Below are 23,521 nucleotides of genomic sequence, written 5' to 3'. Positions count from 1 at the left end.
CGGCTGGTGCGAGGGACTTGTGGGTGGGCCGCATCCTCTTTCAGCGCGCAATGCAGCCCTACAGCCTTCTGGCTGGTTATGTGGTGGCCCACTGTGTATCCTATCCGTAACCCCCCCCCCCCCCGGCCTCGGCGCAGCCCCGAAAGTGGAGCATCAGCTCATCGGGCCTCTCCTGTAACCCTCGCGGCGACGCCCGCCCCGACGCCCACCTCAGCCCCGCCCAGGCGGCCTCGGTCCGCGCGCTAGGGCCGCCATAGTGAGCCGGCCACCGGGTTTCAAATCCACTCTCTCTTTTATTTTCTTAGCCCGGCTTTGCACGCATCATGTGACGAGGCCGGGGGTGGGGGGGACCCGTGGGTTACACGCGGGCCCGGAGCAACACCCGGCCTCTTGCCCGCGCACAGTGAGTTTTCTTCACGTTTGCTCTGGGAAGGCCTGAGGTAGCCGTGTCCTGTACTGCCTCCTCGTCCTTCACTGGGGCAGCTCCAGGACGATCTTGCCCACGTTCTTGTTAGTCTCCATGTGCGCATGGGCCTCTTGGATTTCAGTCACGGGGAAGACTCTGTCCAGAACCGGCAGTAGACGTTGGGGGCCCTCGGTGGAGAAGTGGGGCAGAATTTGTTCTGTGAAAGCCTTCACCAGCATTTGCTTGTACTAAAACAAGGAAAAGGAGACCATCAGCCCAGGCAGATACCTTACCTTGCCACTCCCCATCCTGCTTGGCCCTTGTGCTCTGAAACGTGTACACATCTGAAAAGCACACAGGGAACCTAACCACTTCACCATCAGCATGTATGTGTATATCCCCAAATATGTAACCTCTGTTCTGTACCAGATAAAGACCGAAGCCTGGTGGCCCGCCGGTGCCTGAAGGTTAAGTTTGGGCCCTCTGGTTGGCTGCCCGGAGTTTCCCCCGTTGGGATGCTGGGTTCCCACCTAGCACTACTCATCAAGCCAGGCTGAGGTAGCCTCCTGCATAGCAGAGCCAGAAGGACCTACAACTAGAATATACAACTGTATACTGGGAGGCTTTGGGGAGTAGGAGAAGAAGAAGAAAAAAGAAGGTCGACAACAGATGTTAGCTCAGGGGCCGATCTTAAAAGGAAGAAAAAAAAAGACTGAAGCCTGCAACAAAATAGCATCAATGACAGCGGCCGAAGGACTGTTTTTTAAAATAAAGGCTTCAAGCAGGAGGCAGCCACAGACAGGATTTACAAAGGCTCAGTTCAAAAGGGATGTTTAAGCTCTGCTATCCCCTAGCAGGTGTGAAACCCTATTTTGGGAAACATTGCCAAAGCTAGTGCCTGCTAGAATGCCATACAGAGATTTCAGGAACATATAATCTGTTGAAGGTAGAGGCATCCTAACCTTATTTACCTAAGAGGCTGTCTTAGCACACTGAGAAGAGTTCTGCCTTTGAAAACAAAGTCTTGGAACTATTAGAAATATTTCCTAATGTGTCAAGGCTTTGTTCCTTCTGTTAGAAAGTTTAAATAATATATAAAGTATTAGCTATGCTCTTGCCAAGATGTTGAGGCTTCTATTGAGTAATTTTCATTAGTTCTGTGAAATTGGGTTACCCATTTATCCACAAGGGGGCAGATTTCTACATAGGCTCCCTAACTTAAGATGTGACAGATACTCCTTTCTCAGGGTGATATAAAGGAATCATACTTTCCTGGGTAATAGTTAAATAACACGTTTTTTTTTCACTCATCACTCACCTTTTTGTCCCTACATCTCAGCCGACTGGTGATCAGACTTCCTCGTTTAAAAAACAGCTTTGAAAACAGAGGCCCACTGACGTTAGCTCCTCCCATCAGACCATAGAGAACCCAGCGACCATCAAGAGCCAAGCAGGTGACATTTTTCTCCCAGTAGGATCCGCCTATGCAGTCTAGAATAATGTTGACTCCAGCGCCTTACACATGAAACACAGATTTGTAATGCTAGTCAGACACAGAAAGCTTGGTGTAAAATAAGATTCCATGGTATATTTGTGGATATATGGGTATAAATAAATACAGGTGCAACTGGTAAATCTACAGTTTGGAACTAGAAACATTGTTTGTAGAAACATTGTTGTAAATGGAGTTTGGGGAGCTGAACTCTATTGTCTATGTGTGCTGTAGTTCATCTTTTATGATCCCTAGCCACACCAAGAGGGAAATGGGGCAACACCATGATCTGGTATTTCCCCTGACCCCTAAGTAGAGAACCCACTGGCACCCAGGCATGAGTGAGAACAGAACAGAGGAGCTACCCCCCACCAAGCTACAGGGCAGGCAATTGTTCACATCCAAGTTATGAAGTGTCTGAACTGGGTTGTCTGAATCGTAGCTTTGCTAGCTTTGGTTTCATCTCCCTTTTTTGACTTCGGTGGGAAAATGGAAAGGATGAGCCAAAAATATACAGATTTGGCTTCGGAATACAGAAGCATGCATATCTACTCACGCATTTAGGGAGCTACCACCCCAACCCTACTATGACCAGCTCCGAACTGGTGTCCGCCCCATGCCTCCTGTTAATTCACTGTAGAGCGGCTGGTTGGGAAGAAGAGGTCCTAGGTAATTCCAAGCCAACTCTGTGTGATTATCCAGTTTCTAAGATGTGTATGAATAATATTAGTTACAAGAATGCACATGGAAACCATTTTAGTCCTAAAGACTGCCTGCCTATCTCCAGTGGTCAAACGCCAGAGCATTAGAATTTGGCCAGGGTAGCTGTTGTGCATTTAGCAGAGGCAAGACAGATCCAAAGCACCGGCACCCTTGAGGCTGGTGAGGATTTTATTTAATCATCTCTGAAATTTCTGCTGAGCTGCAGAAGCTGTTGTTTACCTTTAGTGAATTTCAGTGTTGCTTCAGAAAAATCCTCTTCTTTGTAATTGAATCCAGCAGCTGCTCCGAGCTTTTCTGCCATCTGAAGCTTGTGTTGGGAGCCAGCTGTGACCAGAGGAGTAGCTCCTGCCATCCGAGTGAGTTGGATGGCAGCTGTGCCCACGCCACTTGATCCTGCATGGATTAGCACAGTGTCTCCAGCCTGAACGTTTCCTGTGATAGAAAGTACAGGAACCATCCTCTTTACTGTGCAACTGCTACACATTCTCCACTCAGGCATATTCTACCACGATCATCCGGCCCTGGGACCACCACATGCCAAATCTCTTGCTCTCTTAAGAGAACATATTGTCAGTTCTTATTTTGTCTTATTGCCTCTGGTCAAAGTGGGAAACAACTTTTGAAACAGTTACTAGCAGCCACATCCATAATCTGTGTTTTACCTATGAAATAATAGCAAAACACACATCTCTGACCTATACCCGAATAAGTAAGAATAAGCATCATTCCACTGTCACCACCTGGAGCCCGTCCCTCTTCAGTCTGAAACTGGCCTCTAGCCAGTCTCACTGATCCAGGTACCATGCACAGCCACCAGGCTCCTCCTCCTATAATGGAGCTCTCCTTATGTCACTTTCTCCTTAAAATGTAAAGTGGTTCTCAACTAGCTTTTGCATCAAGTCCACACAGCCTGCCATTCAAGGCCACCAACAATCTAGTCCTAGTCTCATCTTTCACAAATGATAATTGTCATCCTTCACTTCTGAGCAGAGTAGCTGATCTCACCTTGACACTCTTACTTAGGCCACTTTGGCCTGCCTTCTGTCCATCACAACTCTACCCACCTTCTCTTCCAGAAAGCCCTCTCTGACCACCCTTGCCCACACCAGCTTTTCCCATCTTGAGCTTCTATTGTAGTTAGAGACAGCGCCACCCTTCTGAACTCTATGATTGTCTAATTCTTGAGTATGTGTTGTCTTTCCAACTACACTGAACTCCCTAAAGGGAGGGACCAAGTCTCCTTAGGCTCCGTCATGTGAGCTCTTGGCTGGCCTCAGTGGGATTGGGGAAGAATAAAAGAGTTGATTGACTGGCACTTTGTGCTGTACTAGGGCTCCCAGAGAGAAGCTCACCATGACTTTGAGAAGCTGAGACTACTGCTGGGCCTACAGTGTGATGACGTGCACAGGCCTTCTATCTGCTAATCATATTTTCAGCCTCAACATCAAGCCATTGCTAAAATGGTATGAGGACCTGATACTACTGGTGGTATAGTAGGGTGAGGTGCTGGGGCTAGCTGGGGCTCGGTGGCCAGGCCAAAATTGCCCTGGAGGACTGCTGGATTTTGAGGTGGCTGAGTCATGAAGGAATTGAGCCACATTGTATGGAGTGACCATGGGGGGCCTCCTCACCCAAGAGATGTAATAGCTGGAACGCGGTGAGCCAGACCTCTGGGATAGCTGCAGCCTGGGGCAGGGTCAGTCCTGCCGGGATGGGCATGAGGAGCCCTTCAGGGACAGTAACATATTGAGCCTGGCCCCCGCCAGGCAGTAGAGCCATGGCTGGGTCCCCAATCTTCCATTGCCCCTGGCAGCCAGGCCCCAGCTCTACCACGTATCCAGATGCCTCGAGTCCCAGAATGCTGCTGGCTCCTGGGGGTGGGTCATACTGGCCTTGTCTCTGCAGAGAGAGGGGTGCAGTAAATGGTGAGCATGATCAGAAATCTGTCACCGTTCCTGGCCCTCTTCCCATAGCCTCTCTTTTTCTCAGAAAATTCAGGATGAAGTCAGGTTTTGGTGGTCAGGAAAAGAGAGAGGAGAGGTCATTTGCTTTATGTAAATAAGAGACTGTATATGCCGGCCTGGTGGCGCAGCAGTTAAGTGCGCATGTTCCGCTTCGGGGGCCCCGGGTTCACCGGTTCGGATCCCAGGTGCCGACATGACACTGCTTGGCACGCCATGCTGTGGTAGGTGTCCCACATATAAAGTAGAGGAAGATGGGCACGGATGTTAGCTCAGGGCCAGTCTTCCTCAGCAAAAAGAGGAGGATCAGCAGCAGTTAGCTCAGGGCTAATCTTCCTCAAAAAAAAAAAGTGTAGGTCACATAATCAGTAGATGTCACAATTGGTAGAGTTTTTAGCTATTTACTTCATATAAACCCCTTGTTTTACAAATGGAGAAACGCAGACCTGGGCAGAAAAATGCCTTGTTCAAGGTCTCAAAGTAAATTAGTAGCCGGACTAGGAACAAAATGTTTACTCTTTAACGATAGTTCTCATGTATCAAGTGCCAGGTTCTGTACTCACTCACTAGGCCAGAGGGACTGAACTAGAGAGTGTGCATCGGGACATTTGAGGAGCTTTTTCAGTGTACATATGCTGGGTCCCGGCCATGCTTATTTTGAAATGGTGCCCCATGTGATTCTGGTGCACATTTCTCAATTACCCCAACCAATGCAGCTGGCCCAGTTTAGTGCATCAAATAGCAGACCAAAGAAAATTCTTAGAGTACTTCTCCCTGCCAGCTCTGGGACTCTCCGAGTGGAAAGAGTGCAAACTTTGGAGCCACTAAGACCTCAATTTGAGTCACAGCTCCCCCATTACTAATATTGTGGCCCTGGGGTATTGCTAAACCTCTCTGACCCTCAGTTTCTTTATCTGTAGAATAAAAATGGTGAACAAGGTTGCCCGTGGAGTTAATGAGATAGAGCAAAGCCTAACACACACATTCCCTCAACAAATGGTTAGCTCCCTTCTTATCTGAAAGTCTGACCGGACTGTGGGTTAACACAGGGTGGATTCTGTTTTGCAAATACCCCTGTATTTTGTGTAAAAGGAGGCTAACTGATTCTGCCTTAGAGCCCCCAGCACACACTCTGCACACACTTAAGGATGAGTGTTACTGGCTGCGCCCCAGGTCATTCCTTCATCTTTCTGGTGAATGTTTATCGAAGGCCCTAGAGTCCTGCCCTGCCCGACCTGCTGCCTGACCCCTGGGTACCTGGAGTAAGTCCGCCCGGTTCAGGGCGCTGGCCACCACCTTCAGGAGGACTTCACCCTCTCCTGGGCTCGGCTTCTCCACCTCCTTTAGGTAGAGGTTTTCTGGTCCTCCTGGCTTGTCAAAGTGCACGGCTAACATACTCACTCTCTGAGGACACAAGGTAGAACAAGGGAAGGAGCACGGGGTTCTTGGGGGAACCCAGCGCCCCAACAGAAGCTGCAGCGCCCCCTGCCGGCCACGGGCCTCCCTGGTCCGTCTCGGGGAGGTCTGCCCACCAACGCCCCTGCCCCCGCCCTCAAGCTCCTTCCTGCGACGTCCCTGCAGCCTCCAGACAGACCCCACACGGAGAACACAGATTGGGACAGGGTGGAGTGTGGGCGGCCGTACAGGGATGGATGCAGCGGAGCAGGAAAACACGGAAAAGCAGGAGGCCAATTACACTCCCTCTGAGCTGGGCTCCTCCACCCGACCCTGTTCCTCAGCGCACGTGTGGGTGAGTTACTTGCTTGGCCGGGCGCCTCCGCTGCTCCAGGTCCAGGCACTGTCCTGCGCTCCCTGAGGAGTCCTGGTGCTGCCTCCGCCGCGACAGCAATGGACGGCTGTACTCCAATGGACAGCCCAAGGGGTGGGGCTGAGCAGAACCAACCCTCCCCCTCTTCCTTCTCCTTCCCGTCGAAAGTGCAAAGTTACTGACAGCAAATCAGATTTTCTTTTCCTTTGAACCTCTAGAAACTAGTCTTCCTTTCGGTTTGGCTTGAAATGCGATTCCAGCTCTCACTGTGAGAAGAGAAAACTTCCCCCACTCTAGGAAACTAGAGCTGAACTCTCGACGGGCGATCGGTCCGCTGCCCAGTCAGGGCAGCCTTTCAGCCCATTTACGCTGCAGGTCTGGCATCCTGCCCTTCCTGTGGGCAGGCAGCTTGAGTACGGTGGGCAAGCAGGGTGCTGCTGAGAGAAAAGAGAGGAGCATTAGCAAAAGAGAGAAGGTAAAAAGCAGTTGTGGGTCCTTGTCACTTGTGCGCTTCCTCTTGACGTTCCTGGGGATGAGAGAGAGGCCCCTGGAAGATGCTGCCCAATGAGGCAGTTTTGACTGGTTAAAAGGCTACATCAGGGTTTCTCAACTTTGGCACTCTTGACATTTTGGAATAGATCCTTCTTTGTTGTGAAAGACTGCGGTACTGTCTGCAGGATGTTTAAAGACTGTAGGAGGTTTAGCAGGATCCCCGGTCTCGAGCCACTAGATACCAATAATACCCCCATCCAGTCGTGACTGTAAAAACTATCCCCAGACATTGCTCCTGATTAGAAACCACTGGGTTAGAAGAATACACACGTGTGTGCCTGTGCAAAAACAACATAGGTAACATCTTTTTTTATTACATAGCAGTGGCGTATAATTTATCACCTCTTCACATGCATTCTTTTATTTGGTCTCCATAACACTTTACTAAAAAGAAACTGAAATATAGAAAGATTAGTTTGATTTCAAGAGGCACATAGCTGGTGAGTGTCAGAGCCAGGAATCAAATTGGGATCTCCTGGGTTCTTGTCCAGGGCTCTTTGCTCTTTCTACTGTATGGCAGGCTGCTTTGTGGAACAGTCTCTCCTATCAATTACAAAACCCTCTTTCTCTCTTTATTTACATCCCTCTGCTGAGTACACCTTTTGCAAGAAGGTTTTATATATATATATATATATATATATATATATTTTTTTTTTTTTTTTTTTGGAAGATTAACCCTGAGCTAACATCTGCTGCCAATCCTCCTCTTTTGCTGAGTAATACTGGCCCTGAGCTAACATCCATGCCCATCTTCCGCTACCTTGTATGTCGGATGCCTGCTGCAGCAGCATGGTTTGACAAGTGGTGTGTAGGTCCGCACCCAGCATCTGAACTAGCAAACTTGGGGTGCTGGAGCAGAATGCGCGAACTTAACCACTGTGCTACCAGGCTGGCCCCAAGAGGGTTATGTATTTTTATAAGGCCTTCTGTTTTACAAAAATGCCTGTCAGCCACTGTCCCTCCTGTTGCCATCCATATCAAAGCCATCGTTGCAAGGAAAGGGACATAAGCCAACAGTGTATTCAGAGAAGGTCCATGTGAGGCCTTTTCTGGAACCTGTGTGATAGATCTTTCTTGCTACTTTTGTAGGTAGATTCTGGTGTCTCAGAAGGACCATGTCCCAGGGAGGACAGGAAACCTCTGCTGCTGGCTCCCTGGTAGCTAAAGAATAAGATCCAAACTCAGAAGCCTGGCACTTAAGGTCATATTCTCTCTCTCCTTTCTAGAGAAAGCCTACTCATTCAGGGCCCTGCTTATGCCTCTCCTCTGAGGATTCTCCAGAGGGCATCTTCTCCCCCACCCTCACCCCTTGGTCTGGGTAAGCATCTGAAGAAAAATATCAGAGTTTTTGGACAAGGAGTGGAAAATAGTGGACCCCAGGAAAAAGCTTGACTTGTAGAGATTCGTAGGAAGGTGAATATCTCATGGGAGTGTGCCAGGTCTCTAGCCCCCAGGAGGCTCAGATGGAGCTTAATAGGTGGGCTGAGCCCTCCCTGCTCCTGAGATTGGGCAAGTACAGGGAGTCAAAAAAGCAGGGGGTCCTCTTGCCACCTTATATACCCCCAGCGTACAAAGGTAGAGACCACTTCCCTTTCACCATCTGTGGGCCTGCCATGGTAATTTAGGGTATTCCAACAATGAAAATAACTTATCTAATGGTAGCCAGCAACAGAGTCAAGATCTGTCAGAACAAATGGAATAAATACCCAGCAAAATAGAGCAACTGGAGAGAACAGATGAAAACTTGAAAAAAATAGAAGCAATTGAGAAGATTCAGGGGTACTACAAAAATATTTGTAGAATTAAAAAAAAAAAAAGAGATTTCCCAATTAAACAATTCAGTAGATGCTTTGAAGGAGATGGTCATTGTTGAGACCTGAATTAGTGGCTTAAGAGATTAGGGTCAAGAAATATCTCAGGCAACAGAACAAAAGCTTAAAGAGATGGAAATTCATAAAACGATGAGAAACTTTGAGAATAAATTCTGGAGATCCTGCCATGAGAATAATAAAAGTTTTAGGGGCCGACCCTGGGGCCGAGTGGTGAAGTTCGCGTGCTCCACTTTGGTGGCCCAGGGTTTCGCCACTTCAGATCCTGGGCACGGACGTGGCACTGCTCGTCAAGCCATGCTGAGGTGGCCTTCCACATAGCACAACCAGAAGGACCTACAAATAGAATATACATCTATGCACTGGGAGGCTTTGGGGAGAAGAAGAAAAAGAAAAAGAAAAAAAAGATTGGCAACAGATGTTAGCTCAGGTGCCAATCTTAAAAACAAGAAAAAAAAGAATAGAAGCTTTAGAAGGAGGAAGAGGAATGGATGAAGAAGACTCAGTAGTTCAAGAAGTAACAGAATAAAGTTTTCCTAAACTGGATCAGATTCTACAAATTGAAACGGTTCGCTGAAGTAAAGGATGGATTGATGAGAAAAAAACACACACCTATATTTTGTAAAATTCCTAGTTCTACAAATTTCCAGGTGGAAAGAATAAGTTATCTACAAAGGGTTAAAAAATCAAAATGGCAGGGGCCCACCCAGTGGTGCAGCAGTTAAGTGCACACGTTCTGCTTCGGCGACCTGGGGTTCACTGGTTCAGATCCCGGGTGCGGACATGGCACCACTTGGCTAAGCCATGCTGTGGTAGGCGTCCCACATATGAAGTAGAGGAAGATGGGCACGGATGTTAACTCAGGGCCAGCCTTCCTCAGCAAAAAGAGGAGGATTGGCAGCAGATGTTAGCTCAGGGCTAATCTTCCTTACAAAAAGAAAAAAAAAATCAAAATGGTGTCAAGTTTCTATCTGCATCCTGGAAGCTAGACGAGAGTAAGCTAGCATCTATTGACTAGAAGAAAAAGACTGCAACCCAATCATCTTACACCTAGCTAAGATAGATAAGTTTTTGCATTTGTCAGGGCAAAAATATATTTAAGGATATGCAAGAATTCAGAGACACATCACCCGTTACCTATCTGTAAGTACTTGAATAAAGACTCTAACCAAATAACATGTCAGAACAGAGACAGAGGGAGAGGGAACAGTGGTAAACAACAAACTTTGCGAAATATGTAGAATTAAACTGATTGGATAAAAAACAATTGAATGGGTAAGGATAGACCAGGAATGTGTAATGTAAGTGCTAAATAAGAACTTTTAAAATGTAAGAAATTACTTTGAGGGGAATTCTGAATAATAATGAAGCACTAAATGTACTAAACTATCTTTGCAAAACTAGGAGTTGAAGGTGGTAAAGATCTTACCTTATTGGTGAGTGCCTTCATGGGAAAACAAGGGAGGAAGGAATACAATCTTATGGGGAAATAGATTATATTTAGTAGAAATGTTCTAATGTAGTACATTCATGTAGAAATGATTATGAAACTCAAGAAATGGACAAGAGAACTTCCAAATTAACAAGGGGAAAAAATGGAAATGATAACCACTTAAAACCAGCAAAGGAAATAAAAGGAAAAAGTGAAAATAAAAAGTTTAATAATAAAGTGGCAGAATAAAATCAAGCATAGCAATTATTATAATAAATTTAAACATAAATTCTATTAAAAGTCAGAGATTGCCAGATGACTTTAAAAAGGTAGAATCTATGAAGAAGATATAACAATTATGAGCCTGAATGCATAAAACCAACAAAGCTAAATTAGAAATTCAAGGACAAATGGATAAAACTGTAGTCATAGTGCAAGACGTCAGTACATCACTCTCAGAATTTGGGTGATATAATAGAAAAAAGTTAATGACGACACAGAAGAATTGAATAATGCAATCAGTAAGCTTGATTTAATAAACTTTGCAAATACAGCATATACATTTTAGGTCCATGGATAATTTACAAAATTAGTCAAGTATTTGTCATGAAAGAAAAACCTTAAATTTTAAAAAGCACGAATTTACAGGCCATATTTTCTCAATCACATGTCAATGAAATTAGAAACAAATAATAAAAAAAGGATCCCTTAACCTCCCCAAAAAATCCCTTAATTACTTAGAAAAAACACATTCTGAGATAACCCTGGGATTAAAGTGAATTTAAAAAGAAAAATTAAAAGGTAAAGGAAGGAGGGGCCAGCCCAATGGCACAGTGGTTAATTTCACACATTCTGCTTTGGTGGCCCGGGGTTCACCGGTTCAGATCCTGGGTGTGGACATGGCACTGCTTGGCAAGCCATACTGTGGTAGGCATCCCACATATAAAGTAGAGGAAGATGGGCACAGATGTTAGCTCAGGGCCAGTCTTCCTCAGCAAAAAGAGGAGGATTGGCAGCAGATGTTAGCTCAGGGCTAATCTTCCTCAAAAGAAAAAAAAAATAGAAGAAAAGTAAAGGAAGGAGAATTACGAACTATGTAGTAATAAACAAAAAGAGAATAACTTTAATTGTGTTCACTGTTAAAGAAGAAACATGAAAAATGAAGGAACTAGATATTCATTTACGAAAATAGAAAAGTAACACAAAACAAACTGGAAAAAAGAATCAATAAAAATAAAAGCTGACATTAGTAAAATACAAAACAGACAAGAAACTAGAAAAGATAAATAAATTCAAAGGCTACTTCTTTATAAAAACCAGTAACATAGATGAAATCTATTGTTAGTTGGTTTTAGGGAACAAGAAAGAGACAAAGTTTGAAAGATTAGGAATGAGAAAGGAGATATAACTACAAATATAGAAGTGATTTAAAGAAGAATAAAGTCAAATTACATCTAATTTTATGGCAATAAATTTAAAACTCTAGAGAAAATGGAGGATTTTCTAGCAAAATTACTCCTTCCTGCCAATTGGAGGAGTATTTCCTCCTCACCCCGTTGATGTTGGGTTTGCCCTTGTGACTTGCTTTGGCCAAGGGAGTGGGTACGAGTGACAAGGACATGATCAGTTTCCATCAGCCCTCCTGCCATCTACAGGTAGGCTCTCCTTTAGCTTGTTCCAGCACGAGAGACACACAGAGCAGACCTACACCCAAACTATTGCCTGGGGCCAAGCCCAGGAGAGCCCGGTAGGACCCAGGATAGCCATAACTGAGCAAGAAACAAACATTTGTTGTTGTTATAAACTGTTAAGATTTTGAGGTAGTCTATTTTTGTAGTGAAAGTTAATAAAGACAAGATTTTCTTTGAAATATTAGTGAATGGAATTAAGCAATTTATCAAAAGAATAATATACTATGGCTATACATACAAAATCAACATTAGAAAATCTGTGAATATAACTCTAACATCAACAAATTAGAGGAGAAAGTACTATATGAGCCAATCAATAGAAGCTAAAAAGGCATTGATTAAACCCAGAAGCCATTTGTTTTAAAACTCCAAGCAAAACAGGAATAAAAGGAATAGTGGACTATTTACCAAAAACCCACAGCAAATACTATCATAAATGGAAAAACACTAAAACAATTTCAGTTAATATCAGAAAATAGAGAGGGATGCCCACTGTTGACATTATTATTTAACATTACTTTGGAAGTTTTAGTAAATGCACTAACATACACAGACACAGACAAAAGGAATTTACTGATATAAACACTGTAAAAGTGATAAAACCATCTCCTTTTGCTGTTGATATGATTGTAGACCTAGAAAACCCAAGAGATGCCAGTTAAAAAGAAAAATTCAAACTAACATTAATGAGATAATTTGTTAGGCTGTCTGGATGTAAGACACATACACCAAAAATAGCTTTACTCTACTCTAGCTAAGTACTTAGAAACAAAAATGGGAGAAATATCCTTTTTACAAAAGCAACACAAGCTGTAAAAAGCTTAGGAATAATTTTAACAAGAAAGGTACAGGAATTATATGCAGGAGACTACAAAACTATATTGGAGAACAGAAAACAAGATCTGAACAAATGGAACAATACCATGTTGTTGGATGAGAAGATAGAACATAAAACTGTCAAATCTAACAATGTATACCTTCATTGTAAATTTAGTTATAATGCCAGCAGGATCTTTTTATTTATTTATTTAGTTAGTTAGTTAGTTATTTTGAGGAAGATTAGCTCTGAGCTAACATCTGCTGCCAACCCTCCTCTTTTTGCTGAGGAAGGCTGGCCCTGAGCTAACATCCGTGCCCATCTTCCTCTACTTTTATATGTGGGACACCTGCCAGAGCACGGCTTGACAAGTGGTGCGTAGGTCTGCGCCTGGGATCCGAACTGGCGAACCCTGGGCTGCTGAAGCAGAACGTGTGAGCTTAACCACTGTGTCACCGGGCTGGCCCCTAGGATCTTTTTAAATTGGATAAAATGATGATAGAGTTTATGTGGAAGGATAAATCCCCCCCCCCCACAATGGCCAAGAAATATATGAAAAACAATAGTGAAGAAGACTTATATTACCAGATGTCAGAAAATACTATAATAACAGTGATAACAATGACAATATAGTACTTACTTCCGAGATGTTTGTTCTATAGAAATAAAAAAACAACAATATGTAAGGACGTGTACAGAAATGTTTATTACAACATTGATCACAGTGACAAAAATCTAGAAACAAAATAGACCCCATCACTAGGGAAATGGCTGGATAAACAATGAACACTATGCATCCATTTGAAAAATGACCTAAGTTATAGCAGTTGACATAGAGGGATTTCCATGAAACATTTGTTTAATGAGAGTAACGTTTTGGTAAAACAATGATAAAATATTCCTATACACATGTACATGACTATACACACATGTACCCATGCACACACACTTATATGAGTTACATGAGCATGGACTCTTTTAATAGATAGTTATTTTTTATATATATAAGTTGTTTTGGGTTACTTGGGAGAAGGTGCTGTCGCGGAAGGTAGGAAAATAAAAAAGGAAAGGAGAAAAATGTATAACTTTTAAGCACTTTATGTGTGGAGCTATGTAAAAGAAATTAGACATTTAACATTAAGGAAAAAATTGAGGAAGATTGCTACACTTATGGTCCTGGTGAACCACATCTCCCTGTACCCACACTCCTACATAGTCCCCTTACACACTGATTGTGGGTTTGATCATGTGACTTGCTTTGGCCAGTGGAACAATAAGAAGTGCTCACATGTTGAACTTGCCCTCTCTTACTACTGGGAACTTGTTCACTATCATGTGAAGAAGCCTGAGCTACTCTACCAGAGAACGAGACTTCCGGGATTAGTGACAAACTGTCTCAACTGAGGTCCCCTGGACCAGGTCACCCCAGATGACCTACCTGCTGACTGCAGCCACATGAATGACCCCAGGTGAGATCAGCAGAAGAACTTCCTGACTAATTCCAGACCAAATTATTGACCTACAAGATTGGTTGCAATGAACCTGATTATTGTTTTAAGCCACTAATATTGGGGGGTGATTTGTTATGCAGCAATAGAAAACTGATACAGAAGGCTCCTCAAGAAGAGTGAGGCTCCCTCTCCTCTAGTCTACCATAATACCTCTCTCATAACACTTGTAACACTGTATTATCTGCCTTTCTTCCCCAGCAGACTGTAGACTTCTAGAGGATGCTAGTCATCTCAGTATGACCTGTGCCCATCACATAAGTGTTCAACTGAGGTTTGTTGACCAAATGAGTGATCACAGATTTAAATGGAATATTGCAGAGTTTGAGCCATTGAAAGAGGCCAGGGAGGAAAGTGCCAGCATTTTAAGAGAAAATCCATGGGAGAAGTGGGAACAGCTGCATCTCTGCTCTAATTCTCCCTTCCTTTGTATAGGCCCCGGGAGGCGGAAAAACAGCCCCTCTGTTCCAACCAGCCCTTTTACTATGACTCCAAAATGATTTACTTTAGGATCCTAAGAATGATTCCCAAATCTCAAGAGGTTCTGTAATGTTCGGTCTGCTGAGAACGGAGTCTGGCCTATGCAGGTCTGGCACCATCTGGGTAAAGGGCTGTTCTCAGGGCAGACCTGCTCAGGGAACTAGGCAGTTAGTATGTGCTAGACACTTGCACCATTTCCCGTCTGTTCCTTCCTCTTCCTCCCTCCCTTCCTTCTTCTCTTCCTTCCTCCCTCCTTCCATCCCTTCCCTGCTTCCTTCCTTCTTTCCTTTAAATATTCATCCTTTTTATTCACAGATAATGATTGAATGCCTGTTGTATGATAAATATTGTGCCAGGTGATGGGATAAAATGATGAAGTGTGGGAGTTTGGACAGTATGGGTAGAGAGCACTTTTTTCTTTTAAAGATTTTATTTCTCCTTTTTTCTCCCAAAACCCCCCAGTACATAGTTGTATAGTTTAGTTGTGGGTCCTTCTAGTTGTGGCACGGCTTGATGAGCTATACCATGTCCGCCCCCAGGATCCGAACTGGGGCCACCGAAGCGAAGTGCGCGAACTTAACCACTTGGCTACGGGGCCGGCCCCATAGACAGCACTTTTTAACAACTTCAAAAATACTTTTTGTAAAACTTTAAAATGGAAATATTCAAACATACAATGCAAAAGAGTGAAGTTGGACTTTACCTTACACTATATAAAAAAATTAGCTCAAAAGGGATAGAAAACCTAATTTAAGAGCTAAAATTCTAAAAATCTTAGGAGAAAACATAGGGGGAAAGCTTTAGGACTTTGGATTTGGCAATAATTTCTTGGACATGACACCAAAAGTACAGGCTACAAAAGAAAAAATAGGTAAATTGGACTGAATCAAAATTAAAACTTCGTGCATTAAAGAACACTATTAATAGAGTAGAAAGGCAACCCACAGAATGGGAGAAAATATTTGCAAATGATATATCTGATAAGGGGTTAATATCTAGAATTTATAAAGAACTCCTACATCTCAACAACAACAAACTCCCAAATGACCTGATTAAAAAAATGGGCAGAGGACTTGAATTGACATTTCTCCAAAGAAGATATACAAATAGCCAATAAGCACACAAAAAGATGCTCAACATCACTAATCATTAGAGAAATGCATATCAAAAGCACAATAAGATACCACTTCACACTCATTAAGATGGCAATTATCAAAACCCAGAAAATAAGAAGTATTGGCAAGGATATGGAGAAACTGTAACCCCTGTGCATCGCTGGTGGGAATGTAAAATGGTGCAGCTGCTGTGGAAAACACTATGGCAGTTCCTCAAAAAACTAAAAATAGAATTACCATATGATCCAGCAATTCCACTTCTGGGTATATACCCAGAATAATTGAAAGCAGGAACTCGAACAGATATTTGTATAACAATGTTCATAGCAGCATTATTCACAAGAACCAAAAAGTGGAAACAATTAAAGTGTCCATTGACAGATGAATGAGTAAACAAAAATGTGGTACATCCATTCAGTGGAATATTATTCAACTTTAAAAAGGAGGAACATTTTGACACATAGTACAACATGGATAAACCTTGAAGACGTTATGCTAAGTGAAATAACCAGTCACAATAGGACAAATATTGTATGATTCCACTTATATTCAGGTACCTATAGAGTAGTCAAATTTATAGACAGAAAGTAGAATGGTGGTTGCCAGGGCTGGAGGGAGAGGGGAACAGGGAGTTAGAGTTTAATGGGTACAGAGTTTCAGTTTTGCAAGATAAAAAGAGTTCTGGAGATAGATGGTGGTGATGTTTGCACAACAATGTGAATGTGCTTTAATGCCACTGAACTGGACACTTGGAATGGTTAAGACGGTAAATTTTATGTTCTAGATCTTTTACCACAATTAAGAATAAATAGGGGGCCGACCCTGTGATCAAGTGGTTAATTTCACATGCTCTGCTTTTGTGGCCCAGGGTTTCGCTGGTTTGGATCCTGGGCGCAGACCCAGCACCGCTCATCAGGCCACGCTGAGGCGGCGTCCCACATAGCAGAGCCTGAAGGATCTACAATTAGAATATACAACTATGTACGGGGTGGGGGGGTGGGTTTGGGGAGAAAAAGAAAAAAAAAGATGGGCAACAGATGTTAGCTCGGGTGCCAATCTTTAAAAAAAAGAATAAATAAATAAGAAAGTGTAAAAAAGATTTAAAAGTAGAATAGTATAATGAACCCCTGTGTGCCCATGATGCAACTTCAACAATTAACACCCGGCCAATCTTATTGCATCGCATGAGGAGATACAGTGTGTCTGGTGGAATCTCATTTCATAACGTTAAGACGTCCTGGGTTCAGGTATTGTCAGTTGGTTCACTTCATTATGAAGGTCCCCCCAGTAGGTTTTTCACCTAATCGCTTCAATAGCCATTAACAATTATTGTGTAGATCAGTGCCTCTCCAACTTTATTAGTTCTTTGATTTCCAGAACTGGCCTGAAACCCCAGACGGAATGGGCCTAGTTTCTTCCCCCAAATCTATAGGTGAAACAGGCCTAGGATACGGCCCTAGAAAAAAATAACACTAAAAAAGTCTGTCATTATATATTTGCTTTCTATTATTTGGACACTTTATAGTTTACACATAGTCTACAAAGTACTTCATCCATTACAAAGTATTTTACAGATAACAAACTGCTCATGTTTCTGTGGTCAGTTAATTCTCTCAACAATGTTGCCAGGTAGCCTGGCCCCATTTCTCTCTAACCCATCCTCTGGCCCAGCTCAGCCTAGCCTCAGGCCTCCCCATACTTCATATCCCTGATCCTGTCCCCTCAGATCCTATAGGACTAGGGTCCCCCATCAGCCACATGATGTTTGAGTCAGGGCATCTCCAGGATAATTTTTCCCAAGTTCTAGTTGGCCTTGATGCAAGACTGGGCCCTCTGAACCTCAGCCTTGGTGAAAACTGTATCCACACTGGCTGCAGCTGCACAGCACTCCCAGAAGAGAAGTGGATGACTTGCTCTGTGAAAGTCTTCACAAACGCTTCCTTGTACTGAGACAGGGGAAAACAGCACGTTAAAAAGGTATAGATGAGGGCCTGGCCCTGTGGCTGAGTGGTTAAAGTTCTGCATGCTCTGCTCTGGCAGCCTGGGTTCGTGGGTTTGGATCCCGGACGCAGACCCACTCCACTCATCAGCCATCCTGTGGCGGTGACCCATGTACAAAAACATAGAGGAAGATTGGCATAGATGTTAGCTCAGGCCTAATCTTCCCCAAACAAAAAAAGAGGAGGATTGGCAATGGATGTTAGCTCAGGAGAATCTTCCTCAGCCCAAAAAAAAAAAAGTATAGATGAGGTCCCTTTGGCCTCATACAACTTTGAGGGGCTCCTAAGGTGACCAAGGGGAAATTCAGATCATACTTAGCTGATCCTAGTACTATCTCTGGCCCAAGGAGCTCAGAGTGAGCCATGGAGGAGGAAAGGTCATCAATCAATCTAAATCCCCTTGGGCACTGAAACCCCTGGAACTTCAAGGGATCCTCCAAATCTCTAAAAGTACAGGAATCCCAATGTCAATCTTGGGGGTGGCAGAAGGGAGCAATAAATCAGAGTCAAATGAGAAAGGAGATGAGGGACTGAACTGAGCCTTCTGAAGGAGGAAGGGGTCAGGGATCCTTTGAGTTCCATCCAGAGGAAGGAAAGTTGTCAATGTCAGGAAAGGGTAATTAAGCAGGAATTGTATAAACCAAGGTTCAGGAGGTTATAACACAAGGGTGGTACCCAGAACTTTTTCAGCTCTACCCTCGTCTGTCACCTTCCTTCTTGTCCCTGGACCTCAGCAGACTGGCCTGCAGTGTTCTTTGCTTACACAGCAGCTTGGAAAGCAGTAGTCCATTGACATCTGCTCCCCCTATGAGGCCATACAGAACCCGTCAACCATCTGGAGCCAAACAGTGGAGGTTCTTTTCCCAGAAAGAGCCACCAACGCAGTCCAGGATCACATTGACACCCACACCTTGAAAAGGAAAGATCAGTAGTAGATAGAAATGGCTTAGTTATCATGAGGAGGTAGATGCCCCAACTCCTCCCACCTCGATCTAGTCTTGCCCTATCTCCTGTGGGCCAGGAAACAGAGTGGGAAGGAAAGTCGTTCTTTGGAAGGCTAGGTACACTTAGTTGTCCTAGAGAGTAGGGGGAGAAGTGCTAAGGCATTCAGCTTTCAGAAGACCTCAAGCTAAAGACTATGTCTCATGGCAGTTATCCACACAGACTGATCAGGCCTTGAGTACTTGCTCCAGAGAGCAAGGATGGCATTGTTCTTCCTCTGAGAAGTCAGTTTGCTTCCTCCTTTTGATAATTAAAGCTATGTCAACCTCTTGGGCACAGGTGCCTCTGGAGCTTCAAGGGACCCCCCAAATATCTAAAAGTGTGGGAATCCCAATCTTTATCATATATTTTTTTTTCTGAAGCAGCTAGGAAGCTCAGAATTATACGTAATATTTGATCAGTTATTATGTTAACCTTTATGATTAACATATTTTTATCCTTCTTTTTATTCTCTATACTCTCTATTTCTAATTAATTTTTCTTCTATCCTGAGAAGTTAGACCATCCCCAGACTTTGTGATAGATACAGTAGAGAGAAGGGATTGGGAAGGAGAAAGAAGATGGAGTTGGGAATGATAGGGAGGAAGAAGGAAGATGTGGTAGGTAGCTTCTAAGATGGTCCCCTAAAGATCTCCACCTTCTGGTATTTATAGCTTTAGGTGACCCCCCTCCCTTTGGGTGTGGGCTGGATTTATAGACTCACTTCCAACAAGTAGAACATGGCAGAAGTGATAAGACGTCACTTCCAAGATTAGGTTACCAAAGCCAGTAATGGCTTCTGTCTTGGGCACTTTCTTTTCTTCTTGCTTGCTCTCTCTGAAGGAAACCAGCTGCCATGTTTTGAGCTGCTCTATGGAGAAGCTCATATGTCAAGGAACTGATGTCTCTGCATAATAGTTAGCAAAGATCTGAGGCCTGCCAACAACCACAAGAGTGAGCTGGAAGGCAGATCATCCCCCAGTCTAGCTTCAAGATGACTCCAGCCCTGGCTGACACCTTGATTGCAGCCTTGTAAGACCCTGACCCTGAGCTGGGGGACCCAGCTAAATTTCTCCCAGGTTCCTGACTCACAGAAACTGTGAGATAATAGATGTTTGCTGTTTTAAGCCACTAAGTTTTGGGGTAATTTGTTATGCAGCAATAGATAATACAAGGGAGGAAGGGAGAGGAAATGATTATGGAAGAGGAGGAAGCAGGATGGGAGAGGAAGGGTTGAGCTGAGGAGTAAGGATCAGCTAGGCCTTTCTTGGCAAAATGCACAGGCCCCCACACAGGCACACACATACATACTGTGTATGGCCTTCGGCACCTCCTCGGAGAAGTCCTCTGCTTATAATCAAACCCCGCTGCAGCACCCAGCCGCTAGGTCATCTCAGTTTTCTCCTTGGGCTCGTGGTCACCAGAGGGCTTTGAACAGCCTGGTCAACTGAATGGCAGCTGTGCCCACACCTCTGGTGCCAGCCTGGATGAGCAGAGTCCCCCTCTTGTACACCTCCTGCGGTTATCCACGTTAGCATACTCCGAGCCAGCAAAGGCTCAGGGGTGGGAAGGTGTAGGACTGGCTTTGGAAGCGAACCACCTAGTGCACTGAGGGTGTGATGAGAACAAGCCAAGGGTCAGGTAGGGTCTGGGGCACAAAGGGCACCGAGTATGAGGAGCCATCAAAGGTTTTGGAGCCCAGGGATCCTTGATCAGAGCTGGGCTTGTGCAAGATTAATCCAGCAGACAAAGAGTGTGTTGTGTCAGAACTGTTCTAAAGGGGGCTCCTGAGTCAAGAGTCTGGGGAGCTCCTGGGACAGAGACAGTCCCCAGGACAGATGTCTGGGCTACTTTGATCCCTTTTTCTGTAAGATAAATGGAACAAGAGTGTCTCCTTCACTGCCTGTGAGGGACCCCAGCAGAAGGACCTAAAGACAATTTCCTTCCTTCTGAAGGTGGGGACAAGCAGCTGGAACTACTCTGAGAACCTTGGTTGGGCCTTACATTGGTCATAAAAACTGTCCATAGTTGGGGGCCGGCCCCATGGCCTAGTGGTTGAAGTTCCAGGCGCTCCACTTTGGCGGCCTGGCTTTGGAGGTTTTGATCCTAGCCATGCTGTGGAGGCATCCCACATACAAAGCAGAGGAAGATTGCCACAGACGTTAGCTAGGGCTAATCCTCCTCAAGCAAAAATAAATAAATAAATAAAAGAGGAGGATTGGCAATGGATGTTAGCCATTAGCAAATCTTCCCCCCCCCCCCAACACACACTCCAAAACCTGTCCATAGTTGTCTCCATGGGGGCCAGGTTCCACTCAGCACTGGGATTAGAGGTGACAGTGTGTTGGAGCATCGATGAAGGGCTCAGAGTTGAGGGTAGGGCAGTTGGAGGGCTGAGTTTGGGTCAGTAGTTAGCTTCAGGTGACAGGGCAGGGCTGGTAGGAGGGGTGACCACGGGGTGGGGGGCCTCCTTGCCCACACAGGGTAGCAGCTGGAAGGTGGTGAGCCAGGCCTCCAGGATAGCTGCAGCCTAGGGCAGGGACAGTCCCTCCAGGATGGGCAGGAGAAGCCCTTCGAGGACAATGACATATTGAGCCTGGTTCCCACCGGTCAGCAGGTCCATGGCTGGGTCCTCAATCTTCCAGCGCCCTGGGCAGCCACATCCTAGTTCTGCCAATGTCCAGATGCCTTGAATCCCAAAATGCTGCTGGCTCCTGGGGGCGGGGAATACTGGCCTTGTCTCTGCAGAGAGCGGGGTGCACAGGTAGGTGGGTGTGATGAGAGGGGTCCAATCTTAGTCCTTGTTGCTGGAGGGAGAAGTGGATGTTTGCTAGGAGGGTACTTTTTGCTTTCTAGGACAGGAAAAATGTAAATGGTCTCTCCAAATAACAGTCATTCCAGAAACGGCTGCTCCGCAGGACCTTTACAGAGATCGTCATTGTAATAGTTGTTCTGGGGAGAGCCCCTCCAGGTCTCTCCAGTCACTCTCTCAGCCAGGCTGTCAGTGCTGTGGGGGGTCAGGGGGTCAGGGAGCCAGGAGGAGTTGGGGTGGGAGACATGGCTTGCTGAGGTTTGAGACCCTGAAAAGGGGGGCAAGGGGACCCTCCTGCCATCTCAGCCCTTGTTTCTCCTGCTCCGAACTTAGTTTCCACAAGAAGGTTGGCTATCATGGGGTCTTTTCTGGCTTGAGTCTGGATCTTGCAGTGGGGAATGTCATGCAAACTGGCTCTCTGATTCTCTCCTGCCTGGTGAAGGGGATCCAGGAAGGGCGTTGGCCTGGCTCAGGGGCGCATTATTCAGACCACAGCTTGTAGAGACTGGGCTCAGTCCCTGCCTGGCGGTTGCACACCATTGCTGCCTGACACAACTCAGGACCTGGCCCAGAGGTCCAAACAACGGGACCCATGACCCCCTGCTCTCACACTGGCCTGAGAGCATTTGTTCTCATGAACAGATCAATCCTCTCCTTCTTGACAGATGCCTCTCTGGAGTTTGGAGCCTAATGGATCTGTGTTCAAATTCTGCCTGCCATTTATTCAGTCATACCACAAATATTTACTGTGTGTTTACTGTGTGTCAGGCCCTGTGCTAGGCAAAGCAGATTGCCTCTGTCCTGGTGCAGTTTACAGCTTTGTGGGGGAAGACAGACTTTAAAGAAGTAAACAAATAGATATATAATCACAAATTGGAGCAAGCTCTGTGGACAATAGCAGCAGGCTGCTATTAGTAGCAGCAGTATTTTAGACTGAGTAGTCAGAAAACCTCTGAGGAGGTGACGTTTAAGCTGAGACTTGGGAGAGAAGGAGCCAGATGTACAAAGAATGGATGAAGAGCATCCCAGGGGAAGGGAAAGAGAATTGAAGGTTCTGAGGTGGGAGAGCCTCTGGGAAGTGTTTGAAAAAGTGTTTGAAGAAGTCCAGTGTGGCTGGAGGATGGGGAGCAGCAGAGATGGGGCTCCAGTCCAGGTTGCAGAGGTGCTGGTGCCAAACCAACAGGGCCCTGTAGTGGGTAGGCAGTTCCATTTTATTCTAAATGTTGGTTGTGGAGAATGGACTGCAAGCCTTGAATGGCATCAAGAGTGATGGGGAGAAGGAGACTAATTTGAGATCTATTATGGAGGTGGAATCAAAGGCTGATGACACGGTGGCAGGAGCAGAGAGAGAAAGGGGGTAAATTCCAGGTTTCTGACTTGGGCAGTTTATTAGCTACTATTCTCACTTTCCTCATCACTGGAATGGAGACAAAAAAATCCTTAGGTCTTTGTGAGGGTTAAATAAAAGAATCCAGTTAGCACAGTGCCAGGCACAGAGTGGGCACTCAACAAAGCACAGTTTCTTTCTTTGCTGATGCCTATGCTGACTGTCCTCTCAGGGGTGGGGCTGCGTAAGGAGCCCAGTGAGGGCACGATGGTGGGTGCTGGAATCCCTCTCCTGAGTCTGATAACAGATGCTGACAATCTAACCCACACATCTAGCCTCCCCTGGCCCACCTCCCTAAGCTCCCTTCAGTGTGGCTGCAGGATCAGTTCTGGATCCAAGCTGCTTCCCCACCCCACAGTGACTGTGTACCTGGAGTAAGTCCGCCTGGTTCAGGGCACTGGCCACCACCTTCAGGAGGCCTTTCCCCTCTCCTGGGCTCGACTTGTCCACCTCCTCTATGTAAAGGTTTTCTGGTCCTCCTGGCTTGTCAAAGTGCACGGCTAACATTTTAGCTGAGGAGACACAGATAGAGGGACAGAGAAAAGGCATGAAAACTGAGACAGATTT

The 23,521-nt window shown here is 45.1% G+C and overlaps 2 protein-coding genes across 17 annotated transcripts in view; one reads left to right on the top strand and one right to left on the bottom strand.

Moving 5' to 3' along the window:
- Nucleotides 1-23,521, top strand: part of FAM228B (family with sequence similarity 228 member B) — a 94,506-nt gene that overhangs the window by 177 nt on the left and 70,808 nt on the right. The gene's annotated exons all lie outside the window — the stretch shown is intronic.
- Nucleotides 274-6,862, bottom strand: TP53I3 (tumor protein p53 inducible protein 3). 8 transcript variants are annotated; one of them, XM_023619425.2, is made up of 6 exons: nt 6,342-6,862; nt 5,840-5,986; nt 4,253-4,520; nt 2,841-3,053; nt 1,725-1,921; nt 274-654 (listed from the first exon to the last, which is right to left on the bottom strand). In XM_023619425.2, exons 2-6 carry the CDS (start codon nt 5,975-5,977, stop codon nt 472-474), a joined length of 999 nt encoding a protein of 332 aa, XP_023475193.1. In that variant the 5' UTR covers nt 5,978-5,986; nt 6,342-6,862; the 3' UTR covers nt 274-471. The 8 variants fall into 8 exon arrangements, with proteins under 8 accessions (XP_023475193.1, XP_070092696.1, XP_070092697.1 ...); XM_070236595.1 differs by having other exon boundaries at nt 6,346-6,670; XM_070236596.1 differs by having other exon boundaries at nt 6,227-6,458.

This window comes from Equus caballus, chromosome 15 (genome assembly GCF_041296265.1).
Source record: "Equus caballus isolate H_3958 breed thoroughbred chromosome 15, TB-T2T, whole genome shotgun sequence".
NCBI lineage: Eukaryota > Metazoa > Chordata > Mammalia > Perissodactyla > Equidae > Equus > Equus caballus.
This window is presented reverse-complemented; position numbering and strand designations above follow the sequence as displayed.

Bases quoted from the DNA above. Each gene is read 5' to 3' on its own strand.
- TP53I3 (XM_023619425.2), bottom strand. From the start codon at position 5,977: ATGTTAGCCGTGCACTTTGACAAGCCAGGAGGACCAGAAAACCTCTAC. The intron at 4,521-5,839 runs GTACCCAGGGGT...CTCTCTCTGCAG, and splicing joins ACCGGGCGGACTTACTCCAG to AGACAAGGCCAGTATGACCC. The intron at 1,922-2,840 runs GTAAACAACAGC...TTCATGTGTAAG, and splicing joins AACACTGAAATTCACTAAAG to GCGCTGGAGTCAACATTATT.